Source organism: Sander vitreus, chromosome 6 (genome assembly GCF_031162955.1).
Source record: "Sander vitreus isolate 19-12246 chromosome 6, sanVit1, whole genome shotgun sequence".
Classification (NCBI taxonomy): domain Eukaryota; kingdom Metazoa; phylum Chordata; class Actinopteri; order Perciformes; family Percidae; genus Sander; species Sander vitreus.
This window is the reverse complement of record NC_135860.1, coordinates 5,293,776-5,312,215: the sequence shown is the minus strand read 5'-3', so window position 1 is coordinate 5,312,215 and position 18,440 is coordinate 5,293,776. Positions and strand designations below refer to the sequence as shown.

At 40.2% G+C, this 18,440-nt stretch overlaps 1 protein-coding gene across 1 annotated transcript in view; it reads right to left on the bottom strand.

Moving 5' to 3' along the window:
* thsd7ab (thrombospondin, type I, domain containing 7Ab) overlaps positions 1-18,440 on the bottom strand; it is a 123,133-nt gene that overhangs the window by 11,991 nt on the left and 92,702 nt on the right. Inside the window, exons 20-27 of the mRNA XM_078251752.1 lie at positions 16,166-16,281; positions 15,478-15,595; positions 12,633-12,778; positions 10,168-10,342; positions 7,037-7,210; positions 4,522-4,620; positions 1,541-1,623; positions 300-513 (exon numbers count right to left, since the gene is read on the bottom strand). Coding sequence (XP_078107878.1) covers positions 300-513; positions 1,541-1,623; positions 4,522-4,620; positions 7,037-7,210; positions 10,168-10,342; positions 12,633-12,778; positions 15,478-15,595; positions 16,166-16,281 — 1,125 coding nt within the window. The remainder of the gene's footprint in view (positions 1-299; positions 514-1,540; positions 1,624-4,521; positions 4,621-7,036; positions 7,211-10,167; positions 10,343-12,632; positions 12,779-15,477; positions 15,596-16,165; positions 16,282-18,440) is intronic.

Below are 18,440 nucleotides of genomic sequence, written 5' to 3'. Positions count from 1 at the left end.
CCAAAATATAAACTAACCACGTCTGTTTCCTTCTGACTTCTTTCACATTTCTGAGTCAGAAGCATATTTATGTGGTGGTTTTTCTAATTATGGCTTGACAACTGGAAAACAGGAGCCTCTGAAGGGTACATTAAGGCAGAATTAGTTCCCCAAAACATGACAGTTAAGAGATTAAAGGTTTTCACTTGACAGGAACAAAACACAATTATTTACAACTGGATGTGTCTCTTGTATTTTTTTCATATTTGTAATGTTTATGAGCACTGTGAAGAGAAGTTGTTTGTGTCACGTGGTCTGACCTGGTCCGTAGGGCTGCAGGTACCAGGTCCGGCCAGTGCGTCCAGGCTGGATGGTGGTGGGCAGGGTGGGGTTAATGGCACGACTGGTCTTCACATCCCCTTTCTTGTCCCCCGCTGTGGGGATCTCCAGGATCGGGATGGGGGCGCACTGGTCCAGCTGCCCAGTGGGTGACAGCACCTCTGTGAATCCCTCCTCGCATATGCACATACTAGCCTGCAGGGGGCAGCGCAGAATCATGTTTCACCAGGTACAGTATATCGAGGGAGAGATGGTGCACGTCAGCATAGCAATGAATGAATCTAATGAAGAGGCCCTGGACGTTGGTATGGTAGGGTCACCGACCTGTGACCGTTTACTTTTAGATAAAAGCATCAGCTTTTTCACAGAGCACGTTTGTGAACTGTATTCATTGTACAGAGAGGTGTCTCATTTAGCCTGATATAAATGGGGTGGACAAAATATTAGAATCACCTGTCAGTATAACTCACAGTTTAACAGCACCACAAACTACAGCCTCCAAAGTGACCATAAAGTTGAAGCAACACCTCGCTTAAAGTGTTTCAACAAAAACGGAACAATATAACCTTCATTAAGGGAGGATTCATTGCAGGACTGTTGTATTAGACTGCATTAGTTGTAGCTCGGTGTACCTAATAAACTGCTAACTGAGAGTAGATTTATCATGCTGGTCTGGAGATTGAACCAGTGGCCTAAACAGTCCTAAACCAGCTTCTCATCATTTGATTCTGACCTGCTTATTCTGTGGTTATTAAGTCTGTCTGTTCTACCAACCAGTACAGTGTATAACCGGCCTTTATTCTGAGGTTCAAATTTGTTTTAAGAAAATATATAAACGCAATTAAAATGGATAAACTTTGAGCTCTACCAGCTGCTGTTTGTTGTGGACATACAACTTATTTTACTGATGTCGACGCAGCACTGATGCATTGGGTGACAATATGGGGAATTTGGGTTTTACATCTCCATGCTGCCATCATTTCCTTCCCTGCTGAATTCAAATTCAATTCTGGCAGTTGTGAGTCACAGGGAGTAGAGAGACTGACAATCATCCAGAGGACCTGTGCTTTCAGGTTAACGTTTTTTGATAGTTTTTATTCTGTTTACCCTGTTTTTATTGTGCATCTTTGTCTGTAAACCACATTTTTCTTTACAAGATTTCCTTTTCATTCTTTTTATTTACTTGTTAAAACTGGTGATTTGAGAACAACCAGCTGCTCACCTCATTGCAGAAAGACTTTGGCATGAGACAGGGAGGGTCACAGGAGCTGTTGTCCACTGGAGGGTTCATAGCAGGACAACCTCCTGCGGGTGAAAAGACATTAGACAATAGACAATAGAATCACATGACATGTTTCTAAAGGAATACAATGAACATCATCTGTGTGTGTCCCGGTGGATGTTCTGCTTCTTGTTGTTGAGTACTTGCGTCACCTCAAGTAAGAAAACTGACATTTTGTATTTTGTTTTTAACACAATCTGTACATTAATCCATTTCTTAAACGTAAAATACGGCATCTATAAGTCAATATAGCTGATGAAGCCAAAAATGTGAACTGTTTCAAGTTAGCAACCATGTGTTTGTGAGTACTGCAGAGATTAATAGCCATATATGCTGCCATCCCTCACCACCTTCACCTCTTATAGAAATTAGTCCCTATTTTTTTTAGAAGTGTTTTATAGTTTTGACATATGTGTCAATTTTAGCTCCTACATAAAACTGCCACTTACTAATGTAGACTTACTGTTGAGCTATAGAGTTCCTGCAACATCTCAGTTTCTCACTTTCCACCAACCAACAAAAACTGATTTTCTTCTTTGTTTCTTTGTTTTATTTTCATACTTTTTTGAGCTAAAACAAGTAATGGGTTAGTTGGTCAACGAGAATTAATCTTTAATCTAATTGAAAACTTTTTTTTTAATGGCCAAAAATGTTTGGTTCTAGCCTCTCAAATGTGAATAGCTGCTAGTTTAGTCTTTTATAATATTAAACTGAATATCGTGGGGGTTTTGTATTGTTGCTTAAACAAAACTGGATATCTGAATAGGTCAACTTGGGCTTTAGGAAGTTGGTATGGGGATTTTTCACTATTTGGGGACCAAACCAATTAATTAAGAAAATAATCTCTCTCTGGCGAGACTGGGCGTACACAATTTTAGGCTTCACTGCCTACTTCAAGCTGGGGACCCCAGGGGTCTGACGGCAGAGGTAGGGTCCGAGTCTGGAGCTATGCAGCTAGACCCTTCTCAAATAATTAGAAGATCATTCACTGATGAAAATAACCATTAGTGCCACCCAAAAAGGTAAAATCATTCAGTAATAAAGGCAAACATTAGGAGCAAAGTATATTTAAACCTAATTTTGTAAGGCAGAATGTATATACAGTTGTGCTCAGAATAATAGCAGTGTTTAAAAAAGTGAATAATGCTCAAAATCCTTAGAATAGCTTTTAATTCCATAATATCAATGCATTGGGAACACTGCACATTCAATTCCAAATCAAAACATGACCAAAATTGATCAGGTTTGTGTTATACCTTTACAGAAAGTGAAGAAAAGGAATATTAGGCTGTTCAAAAAATAGCAGTATTTGCATTTTTCTTTACAAACTCAAACATTTACTGTATAAACTGAAACATGTCTCAAGGGTTTGCTTTACTTTGAATCACTGCACTAATATTTAGTTGCATAACCATTATTTCTGAGAACTGCTTCACATCTGTGTTGCATGGAGTCCTTCTGGCACCTGTGAACAGGTATTCCAGCCCAGGACGATTGAACTACATTCCACAATTCCTCTGCATTACTGGGTTTTGCCTCATTTTTGATGTCACCCCACACGTTTTCTATGGAATTGAGGTCTGGGGATTGGGCTGGCCACTCCATAACATCAATCTTGTTCATCTGGAACCAAGACTTTGCTCGCTTACTGGTGTGTTTTGGGTCATTGTCTTGTTGAAAGACCCATTTCAAAGGCATTTCCTCTTCAGCATAAGGCAACATGACCTCTTCAAGTATTTTGATGTATTGAAACTGATCCATGATCCCTGGTATGCGATAAATAGGCCCAACACCACAGTATGAGAAACATCCCCATAACATGATTTTTGCACCACCATGCTTTCCTGTCTTCACAGTGTACTGTGGCTTGAATTCAGTGCATGGGGGGTCGTCGGACAAACTGTCTGCGGCCCCTAGACCCAAAAAGAACAATTTTGCTCTCATCAGTCCACAGAATGTTGCCCCATTTCTCCTTTGGCCAGTCAATGTGTCCTTTGGCAAATTTCAACCTATTCAGTACATGTCTTTTTTTTCAGCAATGGGACTTTGCGGGGGGCTTCTAGCTGATAGCTTTGCTTCACATAGCCTTCTTCTGATCGTAACAGTACTCACAGGTAACTTTAAGTCTTCTTTGATTTTCCTGGAGCTGATCATTGGTTGAGCCTTTGCCATTTTGGCTATTCTTCGATCCATTCGAATGGTAGTTGACCGTTTTTTCCCACATCGTTCAGGCTTTGAAATCATTTTGGCTGAGCAGCCTATAATTTTCTGCACTTCGTTATATGTTTTCCCCTCTCCAATCAACTTTTTAATCAAAGTCCGCTGTTCCTCAGAGCAATGTCTGGAACGACCCATTTTGCTGAGTATTTCAGTGTGAAATGCACTATAACCAGCATGCACAACATTTGCTTCCTTCCTTCCTTAAATATGGGCCATAATTGACACCTGTTTCTTCACAGAATCAATCACCTCACCAATTGAACACAACACTGCTATTATTTTGAACATGCCCCTTTCAATTACAGATTCAATCACGAGCAGCATGCATGTCATGACTGTTGGGTCTGTTGGTTTTCTATGACTCTACAACACTTACTAGTAAATTATTTGTCATGTAGAAATATCACTTCTACCAAAAAATTTGATTTATGAGGTTAGTGATGTTGGACTGCTATTATTTTGAACACAACTGTAAATATATACTTTTTACTTTTCTTACTTTTTGTTGCTTTCCTATCTTGTTAATCATCTTGAGACGCACCAGGTTTATTTTGTCTGACCACTAGTTCATGGCATACAGGGAAAATTAGTGTTTTTCTTCTCATCATGTACACTTAACAATGTAAGCTGACCCAAGGCCTCCAAAAACGTGTTAATGTCCTATAATGCAAGCTCCATTGTGAGACTCAAGAGTTCCTTACCGGTGACATTGAGTCCATCTGAGCGCTGACACCAGATAGTAGAGTGAGTAGAGTTTAGACGAACGTTGCTGAACCATTTGTACTCGTAACATTCACCCCCTGAGAGCAAAATAAAAAACAAACAACATCTATATAGACTGCACAGTGGGAGTCTGCAGTGAAGACCATTAATCATAAGAGTGACGGATTAATAAAGCAGCTGCTAAGTTATGGTTGTATAATAGGCTGCTGTCATATAATATCACTATCAGCGTGTCTTCTGCACAGAAGGGTCCAGTTCAATGTTTTAATCTTCAGTAAGAGCTTTTGCTTAATGACTTTCTATCAATGCTATTATGACTTTATCAATATCTCCATCAGTGCAGTAAATGACCATATTTCCCTACGGAGTCCTGTGTAACCAATCATCAATCCAGCCCATTCGGCGAGCGTAAATGAACAATTTAACCTTGGACAAAGGAAAGATCTATTCTCCACAGGCCTGGGTACAGTATCACTGCTCCAGACGATGGCACGGCTCTATCTGCAGGTTTCACGTGACGATTTGTCTGCGGCTGAGACAACTTCACCCTTTATGTTCTTCACTTTTCCTCCCCTTTTACTGCTTTGGTACAGCTGAGGCCATTTCTGAAATGTGTTGAGGAACTTCCCATCATCTTTAACCAGCAGATTGGAGTTTTACTACTATTGAAACATTTCCCAGAGGAAGAGCCGTTTTGGAAGCAGAAATAATGTCAGAAGTCAAGCCTATTCATTTACAATGAATGTTAATGTTAATATAGAACTTTTATACCAAAACGATTTACAGTGTGCCCATCACACACATTCACACACCAATGGAGGTGGCGCTGGCTCTACCTTTCTAAAATCACAAATTCATGGTCACTAATGAGGGGAAACAGTAATTGCTATTCATGTTAGCTGGTTGTGGACTGTACAAAAATGAATGGAGGAGGGCTAAAATTGAATTTTACTTTTTAGCCATGCTCGCACCACAAGCAGGTCTAGAAAATTTGTATTACATTTTTTTCTTTTTCCCTTATCTGTTTCATCCATTTCCCCTCTCTGTCTATGAAGTTAAAAAAAACACTTAATTATATTAAGTGTTTTTTCAGTGACAGTAATAACTACGTTTTTTTTAACAAGCTAGGCTAGCACACCTACAGCCTATGCACCCACTGCACGTATGCAATCATGTTCATTTAAGCTACATCATTTATATTATGCACATAGGCATATACTGTAGTTGAGCTAACTTAACTAAATAAATATATGCATGCCCTGTTTATTTGCCGCGTCTGCTTTTCTTTTTCTTGGAAAACAGTGGTTCAATCACTCAATAACATTGCACACATTATTTCAAAGAACAGACATATTGGTCCTATTGGCTACTAGTTAAATGTGAATGTGTGTGACAAGTAAAGCACTGATTCAGATAACTGTTATCCTCCTTAGCGTGTGGCAAAACAAACCTTTATGACCAGTGGAGCAGAAAAAAAAGAATAGTGAAACAGTATAGAGAGAGACAGGAAACGTGAGTAGAGAGAGTGGTATGATATGCAACAAAAATCCCCCAGTTATGTGGTATGTGCCATAACCATTGGGCTACAGAGGCGTCCCCACACAATTCATTTTTAATGTAACTACTGTATTTGATCTCCCTCCCTTCATCCCTAGCCTCCCTTTCTCCGACACCACCTTCCTTCTTCCCCTCCCTACACTCTCTCTTCCTCCTCCGCCTTTACTGGTCTTGCTCGGCCACTCCCCCCGCCATGCCTCGAGTGATGCTGTGAAACCAGGTCAAGCTAGAGAAAACTGCTGTGGGGCAGTGTACACTAGCCAGGGAGGGAGGAGAGGAAGAGTGGGAGGCGAGGGAGGAGGGGGATGGCTGCTCTACAGAATGAGCCGCTGCCTACTGTATATGCTGAGCTTTGGTGGTGGTGGTGGTGATTCACAGCCCACGCTGCACCTAATGGGTGATTAACGTGCCTGGGGAGCTGCAGAGATCACAACCGTAAATGAGCAAGGGGTTTTCTCCAAGATATCCCATCTGGGAGAGCCCCAATTGAACCAGTGTACAGAGGGAAAAACAAAGTCATGAAGGTAGTTAGTGCTTTAGTTTTTGTTCAGTCATGTTTGGTGGCTTTGTGGTTAGCACTGTCACCTAGCAGGAAGAAAAACCTTCATCTGATTTCAGCCCCCAATCCCCCCCACAACATGTTCTCTCTGTGGGTTTCTTCCAGTTTCCTTTCACAGTCCAAACATGCAGGTTTAGATGGAGAGAAGACCAAATAGACTGCAGGTATGACCCTGAATGTAAGTGTCTTTCTGTGTTAGCACTCTAACAAGCTCTTTATTGTGTTTCCCTGCCTTACACCCAAGCTGAGACTGACTTCACTTCTCCATGATCATGGGTATTAGGAATATGTAGGTAAAGTAAAATGAATCAAATTTGCAAGCTGCAAGCTAATTTGCATGAACTGAAATATGCTTATACTTATTCAAAGTGTTTCACCTGTGCAGGGCTGAGACTCCCAAGCCTGGTCTGGACAGAGCTGCAAGTTTTCAGGCTCCTGGGCCAACACGGCTCGTGAGCGAACTTGAACTGAACCAAAGTCCATGTCGGCCCCCTTGATGCACATGCTCACACATGAACTCCAGTCTGACCACTCCATTAGGTAGCATTCACCTGCAGGGCAAAGAGACAGCACTTTAACTTAACAACATATTCCAGTTTCTTATTTCACTGTAAACTGGTTATGTTTGGGTTTTGGACTGTTGGTTGGACAAAACAAGACATTTGAAAATGATGAAGATGATGGAAACATGAGCTCTCTGCTGTTTAACTAAATAAAGAATTTACAGTCATTTGGAACAGTTGTTAAGTTATATTAATCAGTGACACAGACTCAACTAAAGGGAGAGTCAGATACACTTCAGATTTTTACTTTATACAGAAAAAGTACTGTATAATATTTTACAGCTTTTGCTTTGCATGGTCGTATATAATGCAAATCACAACAGATGTCCAGCTCAGCATAAAGACAAGCCGAGACCTAATCACTCACCGAAATAAAAAAGTCATCCTGTGCAGGTCGATCGTGCACTGACACCCTAGGTTATTGGGTTTGTTAGCTGCTGGGGCTACCCATGCTGAAAATGTGTGCACAAATGGCACACTAACAAGCTTTGGGTGGAGGCATCAACCAAATGGCACATGGCATCAGTCTTGTTTTAGGTTTTTGTTTACTTCACCTAGATCTGCTTAACAACTATGCATATATAGTTTAAATGGTGGCATGGAGCCAGGCTCCGTTCCTCTCCAGCTGCCAAACAGGATTATGTTAGAACAAAAAAAAGGGTGATTTATAGTTTTCTTAGGGCCTTTTTACACCTGAAAGTCCAAACCAAGGTCTGGGAAAAGGTTCATGTTTTTGTTACATTGTATACATGTGAACCGTGCAAGAACGAAAAAAGGTGCAAAAACAGCGACTAAGGTGGGCGGGGCTTAGTGAACGATCAAATTGCTCCTAAATGTTGAAATTCTTTCAACTTGAACTTTGCTTCTATTCTTTAAATGTTTTTTTCTTAGCTTTATTTCTTATTTAATGCCTTTTATGCAACATGTGAATTCCTTTGAATTAAAATGTATGAAATGTGCCATATTAACGTCCTTATAGTGAGTATACCAGGTATGGAGCTGCATCTCGTTTCACATGAGCCATGCCTATAATCAACATTAAAAATACTTCTTCAATTTGTTCTCCTCTCAATCAGCATCTCCATTCAGATGTGAGATGAATAAATGCATGAAATCTATAATAATTATAATATCTATATAATTTATAGCACAGCAGATTGTTACTCAGTGAGGTTGTCGCTCAGCTTGCCATCTTGTCTTTTGTATAAGCCTTTAGGGTTTTTTGTTATCTCGCCCACACAGATTATTGATTGCAACCCTTTTTTCTGTGTTATATTATCTTCGACTGTGTGTGTGTGTATGTACAAATAATAATAAAACACATTCAAATTGAAGGGGTCACAGCTTCTAGTTGGATTCACCTCTCTATTTCAAGAGCAGGTGGTCCAAATATTTTGTGCCTTCCACATAAAACATGAAATAGTTTCTGACAGCAGTGCCTCTGGCTTGGCAAGGCGCTTCAACAAACAAAACTAACAGGGTTCGCTGGTGGGAGGCCTGTGAGGGATCATATTTTGACAATTGCTCTAGTATTTTACACCCTTTATGTGATACTTCTCACTGTGAGATGAAAAGAAGTAGCTGTTGATTTATATATCAGATACTTCATAGTAAGAACTGTGCACAGACATCAAGTTAACTGGGAGAAAATGGGTAAAACCGGAAGTAAATACAGTATAAGACCCACACCTGCAAGTCAAGTACAATGGAGACTTACTGCCTTGGCAGAGGAAACTAGAGGGCTCTCTGAGTTGCTACAGGCAATGAAATACAGTACCTACCAGTAAATTTAACTCACATAAAACAGCACAGTTATTCAAAGCATCAACTATAATGTAGTCCATTTATTCTGCCTCCAGGTAAGCTCCTACCTCTCACTTTAGAGGTCATGAATAGATACTGAGTGCTATTGGTTCGAGATACTAAAATCTACCCTGTAACAAAAGTATTTTTAGTGGCTGCTTTGTGATATAAATCAAACTGCTGTGTTGACTGTGTAATGCATCGCAAAGTCACTTCTGTGTTCTGCTGGTTGAACCTGAGAGCAACTCTGCAATGCAAAACAGAGTTGTAATGAACTATTTCCAATCTACTCCTTTAATAGTTAAGATTTGACTTTTTAAAAATGTGTCAGATGTTCAGATGTTCATGGCTCCATTGAACTCTGCTGGAAAAATTGTGTACAGTACAAGACAGACAATCTCCACAGTAATGCTGGTGAGTTCAATGTAACATTAACCTGAAGACTAGGGGTGTAAAGATCCATCAATTCTTACGGGAAAACAGATACAAGACTCAGAGATTTGACTACATTGAGGCACAACCACAGATTTGACCGAATTCAAGTGACGCTAGCATTAGCAGCTATATTACTTTTAACTAGCCTCTTACCCCTCAAAGCCATGTGCTGTTTTTAAACAGGGTCATGTGCATATACAGCATAATAAAAAAAAAAAAAAAGGAAAAGAAGAATGACACTGACCCAGGAACTCAGGTAAATGATATGATGGACTGGTTAAAAAGATATCATGTGTGTATCACTGCCATCGTTGGTGTGGCAGAGGACGTACTTTTTGTGGACATTTCTGATTCAACATTTGAAATAAAGGCTGAGGAAATTATTTATTTATATATTTATTTTATTTATAAGTCATACTTTTATTAAAAATGATCACTGAATCGTTGCAAATGTCTCTATATTATTTTTGTATCGGATTGTGGACTGTGTATCTAGATACAAATGTATCTTCCATCTAAAAAGGAGAGATACACACCCCCAGTGAAGACATATTCACCAAACCTATGACAATGACATACAGGTTGCGAAAGCATCCTTACTAGGCTAATGAAGCTTCTACTCTATCCTGTGTTTGGACATGACTTTGCAAGGTTGCTCATACAGCACAGGAAGCTCAAAATAACCATATTTTGAACAGCAGTATTACCTGGGCAGGGAAGTGTACAGGCCTCTTTCAGGTTGATCTGCTTGTCTCCGTCGATGGCCAACTCCAGGCTGCTGCACAGCTCCTCGTCCACCAAGCTGCCTTCACCGTTGCTGGAGCCGTCCGACACAAAGCAGGACAGGTTTCTGTAGCGTATGCCGTGTCCACACACCACACTCTGACAGGACAGGAACACCACGGAAGAAGAAGGAGGATGAGGAGTTACCACAGTGAGAGTGGGGAGTTACATGAACCTACAGTACAGCTACTTGGTGACAGCTTAACACTGGTAAATTATAGCTATGGCTGGAAATGTTGTCCATCAGCCATTTTAATTGATAACTCCACTAATAAAAAAATTACTTTTATGTCCAAATTACAATAAACAGAGTGCTGATAAACAATGATGTGTGGTTTTTTTTATGTATGTTTCAAATGTAAATATTTATGTTGATAATGTGTGCTGCCTTTTACATGTAAGTGCCATTGCATAAAAACAAACTGTATAAAATATGAATGACACTTTAAAGCTGTTTAAAGCTTTAATCGGCAACTGATGGGCATGTCCAGTGCAACATTTAATGAAGGCAAGAAGTACTATTTATTTACATATTGATTTTCATTATCAAATCACTACCAATCACCGTGGATGAGATGTAGATAAAGAGAGCTAAATCAGGAGAATGTTCTTTAAATATGGTGTAATTTAAAATGTTATACTAATTAACTGATGGACAGTAAGCTTTCTGAACAGACAGGAGTTTTACGTTTTCAGCCCAGATTCACATATGTAATTAAAACCTGCACAAAGATGCTAATCATTTAATAAACAACAAAAATAAGATTCTGCCATGTCTTTGGTAGACATAAATCACTGCTAGAGATACCTCAAGGGTTTGTGTCCTGTTGCCTCCGTACTGTGTGTGTGTATGTATGTGTGTGTGTGTGTGTGTGTGTGTGTGTGTGTGTGTGTGTGTGTGTGTGTATGTGTGTGTGTGTGTGTGTGTGTGTGTGGGCTTGTTTAACTATATTCATGGGGTCCAAAAACCGGAAGTAAACTTATGGGGTCCCAACACCTTTGTGGGGCCAAAATGCTGGACCCCACAAGTTTAAAGGGCTGTTTGAGGATTAAGACTTGGTTTTAGGATTAGGGATAGAATTAGGTTATGGTTAGGGTGAGGGTAAGGGTTAAGGTTAGGCATTTAGTTGTGATGGTTAAGGTTAGGGTAAGGGGCTAGGGAATGCATTATGTCAATGACGGGTCCCCACAAAGATAGTGCCACAAACCTGTGTGTGTGTGTGTGTGTGTGTGTGTGTGTGTGTCTGTGTGTGTGTGTCTTAAAGGCCATTGGCTGGGTGGAGCTGAGGTGCCATGATGCTAACTAGGAACTGGCCAGTGTTCCTGAGTTATTTTTGCCTGCCTGCCCAGACGCCAGTGTGTAGGTCCCTTTACCCCTCACCAAGCAGATTGCTTCTTTGTTGCACTGTCTTCTTTTGTTTTACCCTAAGAACATGCACTTCACGTTAACCACTGCATCCATGCACTCTCATTTACCACTGATTCTGTCTTCACACCTCATTGTAATTAGCCTGGTCCTACCAGACTCTCGTACATGTCATTTGTACAGAGAGTCTGCCCACTCTCCATTGACAAGTGTTAACTTCCTTGAAGGCGGGTACTTTGTTGAAGTTTAAAACTATTGGATCTGCCCAGAGCCACTCTGGATCTTCCATAACCAATATTATGTAAGTACATAGGAGGGCGGAGCCGGGCTACATTCTAATTATCATGTGTAACTTTAATTAACTTTAGTTTGGTATTGCTAAGTTTGGGGTGCATCTCCCTCATTTGTTGCGGCCCGCGAGCCGGTCGTAACAGTCTACTGTACTGACTACTGCTTTCCTACTGCTGCAGCTTGGCATACAAAGTATTCAGTTGATTATTGGACAGTTGACAGAGAGTTAATTGAGAGGAACAAGTGACCTAAATGAATTATAAGAGGTGACACGTCTCCCTGTAGTCCCATGAAACTACACCCATGCTTGCAAAGTTTTTTTTAATGTCTTAAAGCAATGCAGCAGACTGCTTTAATAATCTGACCTGGTGGCACACAATTCAAAATAAAGTGTAACGGCTGCCAAATTTCTTGGCAAAGGTATCGGTTTACAGTAATGTATTAGCGTTAAAAGTGCATTAGATTGATTTTTACTGTCCATCTCACAAAATAACTGTATGCGCAGGGATTTGATGGGGTTGTTCATCAATACTAAAGACTCCATTAAATTTTCCAGGTGTTGAGATTTCTGTCTTTTCCACTTTTTGGCTCCAACTCATGTGTGTATTGATCTCAGCTGAACCAGGGACCTGTCAAAGCTGTATTGATTGCAGCTGACAGAGGTCAATGGGATCATTAATATTTAATGCCCCTGGATTTTTTTTTATAATTATATAATGTTTATTGACGTACCTCCACCCGACATTCGGACCAGGGGCTGTACTTCCAGCGGTAGCAGGGTCGGACAGGGCAGGGCTTCCACTGCTCCATCTGAGAAGGGCAAGGCCGGCCGTCGCCCTGAGAGGCCTGGACCACTGACCGCTGACGCCACATCTTACCTGGAGAAAAACAAGAAGTGACATCATCAGTGTATTATTATTTATTTTCCCTTAGACATTTGTGTATGTTTCTCTTAGGGGTTTGATAATAAGCCAAGGATGTGTATGCTACGGTTGCACTGCCCAATTGTTTGCAAATTACATTGTTAATAATTAGCATTTAGATAGATAAATTAAATACCACTCAAGCTACAAAAACAACAACAGGGTCCTCTCTGACTAGTACTCTGTCCTGCTATTGAAACTTGAGTCTTGTGAAAGCATGATAAATAATGAATATTCAGTATTCACTGTTTTTCTTCTGCTAAGCCTAAGTTTTGATTTCTTTCTAAAATAATACAATTATACAGAATGTAGAGTGGCTGTGTTTTCTGCACAATAAAGTAAATACAAAACCGATTTTGGCACATAAAATTACCATTGCAGTTTACCAATCAGCAGTCAGCCCTTTGAAATGCATGTTTGTTTTGAATGCATTAAATTAAGTTTGCTATGCAAAAGAGCTCTTCTACTTAACAGAGCAGGCTTTTCTAAATAGCCTGAAATACTGCATGTTTTCTCTGCCATCTTGATTGGTTCTTGGTCAACTTTCTTCCATCTTTTCTTCCACATCAATCAGCAAACTGTCTTTAAATAAATTCAAAACATTACAGCAGCTAACACCTCAGAGACTGCTTGATTTAAGTGCATAATTGAAGCTATGAATTAGCTGGAAAAACACACACACACACACACACACACACACACACACACACATACATACACACATATCACACTCTCTCTTTTTACACTGCCTAGCCAGCAATCTGCTCACCTCAGAATACACCTTTGCCAACCTACGACACCTTTCAGTACATAAAACACAAATCAGCATTCCCACACATTCACACAAACTGTACAACCTCATATCCTAATCCAACAAAAGAGAACATCCCACACACACACACACACACACACACACACACACACACACACACACACACACACACACACCAAAAACACATCAAATAAGGTCCCCTCTTGCTCCTTTAGCCTTTCTTAAACTTGTATCTGATTCTTTATGCTTAAGCAACTATCGCTGTAGCGGCTCTTCTTCAAAGCGCTCCCCACAGCCCTGAGGAGCAGGAAGATGTAATGGGACAGAATCAATCTTGTGAACCGCCAGGAACAACAACCAGGCAACAGGAGGACACATTTCCACCGGTCATTTGGGAAGTCTCTTAAATAAACACTTCCTCTCTTTTGCTTTTGTGAGTTTTTCTGGGCAATGCCTCCAGTTACGCATCCAATTATCTAAGCAAGTAAGTTTTGCTGAGCATGCATGTTTTTACTCAGCCACACCATGCTTTAGTACTTTGGTGTGGAGTCACGCACATCTACAGAAAAATGTTGAAGCAATAGGCTATATACAAACCTGGGACAAAATGCATACTCCTTACCACCTATACCTATATGTTTTTTACTTGCATCTTACTGCTTCACATTCATACATGTATACAATTACAACTTGGGGCTGCCAAGTAAAACCGCTGTCTTCTAGTGCTGAGTATCATAAAGTCGACTCTGTTTAATTGATTTACTGTATTTTATTCTTTAATGTTACAACCAGCCAAGGGACTGTCATCAAAAGGTCACACCTGTTACTCAGATGTACTCTAATGCAGAAAGAAAAAAATATATATTTTTGTGTAGGGAAAACATAAAGGGTAAACATGAAATACAGTATAATTATATATTTGATGCAGTCAGGAATTTATTTCACAACTCTTATGTAAGTGTTCAAGGCTTTCTGAGCTACATCAGCTCTCATCCAAAGAATAATTAGATGAGAATATCAGTTGGGTCATAATGAGAACCATAGTAATTAACCTCCGGTCCGCCTCGTCACATAATCACACTACATTAACACTGTTATTGCCATCTACTTGATGACACTGTCAAGTTTATTTCACCAGGGGTAGCCATGACCCTTGCTGTTGGACATATTAACTGATTCATCTGTGTTTTGTTCATGTGTGTTTAATAAAGGTGAGATCATACCAACCAAATTGCAGACTGTAAACTGCACTGTCGTAAACCTTTCAACCCCCAACATACCACTTAAAAATAAGTTGAAAGTTCAGCGAGAAATGATGATTTAAATTGTGAATAATGAACAGCGGCCAATGCTGCATGTAGTAAACATGTATACAAACAATACAGGATTTAAAACATTCCAAAAATCAGCTTTGCAAATGGTTCATGTGAAAAGGAAATACATTCAACAACATGTGTGTTTGACCTTTTGTTTAAAAGAAGACTTCACAGGGCACCTTCACATTTGTTAAGGTCATCTCATTCATCTCATTCCACACTACCTGTAAGTACCACATACAGCTGGTATCAGCTTGTTCTACACTGAGTGAAGTATTTAAACCCAAGACTTCAGACTCAAAAATAAAGTTGAGAACTGTGACTCATTCTGTGCAATGTTTTGCTGCACAGCATGAGTTTGTAATAACTGAACCATTGTAAAATGATGCTTAAAGGATGATGAAAAGGTGACCTAGTGAAGGTGTCTTGTTAGTAAAAGGTTACAGATTTTTATTCCTGTTGCCAGTGAGTCCTGTCAGTTCTTTGATCACACTGGAAATTGCTCAAGGTAAAAATGTCAGCTAAATGTCAACAACAGCTTGCACAATTTGAGTTGATCTTCTTACCTTCTAGTCCGCACGTCTGTGAACAGTCTGACCAGGCCGACCACTCCGACAGATGACAGTTGACGGGACACTCGACCACACAGGAGATGTTCATCTGCCACCTTTTCTCCAAATTCAACTGCAGCACATGTAGGAAATGAAAAGGTTAATTCATGACACATCGCCAAACCATTCACAACACAAGCGAACAGCCAACTCAATCTGTTAGGGCCAGACAGCAGCGTGACCTCTCAGCACTACAACTCCCAGCAGCCTGTGTTCTGGCAGGGGACATACTGTGCTGGGCAGCATCAGGCCAGCAAGGTTGGAATATCAAGGTTGCTGTGAAAGCCATTCTGACATAATGTGTTTTTGTGAATGAGCCAGATGATGAAGTGGGCTAAGGGTTAAATATCTGTAGGGATGGCTCTGCCACAGCCCGCCGGCTACAATTACAGGGAGCAGAGACACATTATGAATGAATTAAACGCTCAGCCTGAAGCAACGACAACAATCTCTGCATGAGAATACTTCTGAATATTTCATGTTGCTGTGAGCCTAATAGTACTTGAAGGGTACTACAATATATTGTAATGAGTGATGTGATTAAGTCATTAAGAAAAATGAGTGTGTCAAAGAAAGAAAGTAAAAACTGAACTGACCAAAAAGATAAAAAAGGAGACACTTGAGGAATTTTTGCACATCTCACCTCCTCACAGAACTTTATATCAACTGATTTGCCGTCGCTGCGAACACAGTCGAGCATCCGGGTCTTGATGCCGCTTCCGCACACAGCGTTAGGACTCAGCTGACATGTACTCCAGTCTGAGGAGAAACACAACATATTTACATTTACGTTTTTTTTGCCTGACTCTAATAAGTGCCTTTTTTCTGGCAAATGGTACGCTAAAACCAGGTGGTCAGGGCTTTCTGAGCTACATCAGCTCTTACCAGACAATAATGAGTAATACAACATAATGAGATAATAACTCAAAATACTCTGTCAACAAATTTTGCAATTCTGCAACTGTAGGAAAAGCTAATTTTCCAACATTGCTAATAGCATAGCTTTTATGTTTTTTGAGGCAAGTCCAAGTCAAATCTCAAGTAATTTCAGACATGCCTCAAGTCCAAGTCAAGTTATAAGTCCACACAAGCAAATTCCATGCCAAGATGTCTTTCAAGCCTCAGTACAGTCAAAGACAGTTTTTATGACTTAAATCTGCATTAACTGATTTTATGGCCACATAAACACATCATCACCTTAAAAGTTGATATGGCAAACTTGTTAGCAAACACTTGCTTATTTGCACATGCAGCAGACTTGAAGCAACAATAGCATTAATTTGAGATTGCTTCTGGCCACCTGAGAAATTAACTGCAAGTCCAATATTCACTCTCCTTTCAGCACTGTTGCGCTATATCTAAATATCTGGCTTTTTAGCTGCTAAATGCTCCAATATTTTCACTGAAAACAGCTGCCTGCTGTGTCTGACAATGACGCTCATGAGAGCGATGAGAGTAAACAGCAAAAACAGTAAAGTTGGCTGGAAAAGCAAAACAATGTGCTGAAAGACACTGAAAGGTCCTTTAGAGCTGATTGGAACTGATTCGGGTGATCATTCTCTGAGTTCATTACTACCAGCGACCCCTTTCACACACATATATAGTTATTTGATCCATTGTTAACAGAAACATATTGATAATAGCAGCTTTAACTATGATTCCAAGTCCAAGGTTTGTGGCCAACTTTACATGCACCTGCAAAGGACAAAATAAAATCTGTCACTTGTGTCTTGCTCACATACACCCACAGCTCCTCCCACCGTGCGGCGTTTGGTGTTTATAGCCCCCAACTTCGCCTTCTAGGCAGTGCGGCAATGTTTATGTGAAAGAAGTTATGTTAGTGTTAAGGTGAGGGTTAGCTGCCTGTAAGGCGGCATTGGAGGCTTAAAACACCATCGAGCCCACAAGGGCACACAGCGTCTGTCTCCATAAAGGAGAGAAGACGGCTGGCGAAATTCACAAGTTCACTAAAGGTTGGTATCTATCTCGTGAACACCTTTACACAATCACACATTAAACAATCACTGACCCGACTCTTAGCAAACAAGCGATTGCGCCTGCTTTAGAAAGTTAACTAGTCGCAAGTTTGCGGTAAAATGCAGTTGGGTTGTCGAGATCAAAACACTATATAGCAGCTGTGAATCAAATAAACGTATAATAAATAATGTTATGTCATTTTTTAGTCTTACAGACAGTGAGAAACACCCATGATGTGTCTCAGCCTTTTAAGGTTGAACACACAGAAATGCCTGTCGCACCATGTTGCCTCATGTTACTTTGAAAGTTGTTTGGCTCAAGGTTTAATATGCTGATATGAAGAGGGTTCCAGAAAAGCAAAGGTACTAGGATTTTTATATAAAATATAAATTATTTCGTGAATATTTAAATGGTGTATTAACAAAGCACAGCAATATTAATTTAATTACCAGCTACGTGGCTGACATAAACTAAAATGATCAGGCCTTCACTGCACTATGGATAGATCTTTTAGGATGGGCGTGCCATGCATATAAATTAACTACTATGGGCACCCAGATGACTCAGCAGAATGGCGAGAATGCTTTGTGCCTCCCAAACTGTAACTTTGACTCCAGCTCATTGCCTTTGTTGCATGACACGCTTCCTCTCCCTCTGCCACAAAACTCCGAACACCGACTGCCTTAAAATAATCTGTGTGTGTGTGTGTGTGTGTGTGTGTGTGTGTGTGTGTGTGTGTGCTTGTGTGCTTGTGTGTGTGTGTGTGTATGTTTTGTTGTGTTTGGAGTCGTACTCTAAATAACTTCTGGCTGGCTCACCGTCGATAACAGATGATTACTTTGTCAGCAAAGAGGTCATTGAAGGTTTATAACAGCTCACTTAAATCCAATAAATCTGGCTGCCATCAGTATCTTTTCATGCCAGCATCATAAGCGAGCTGT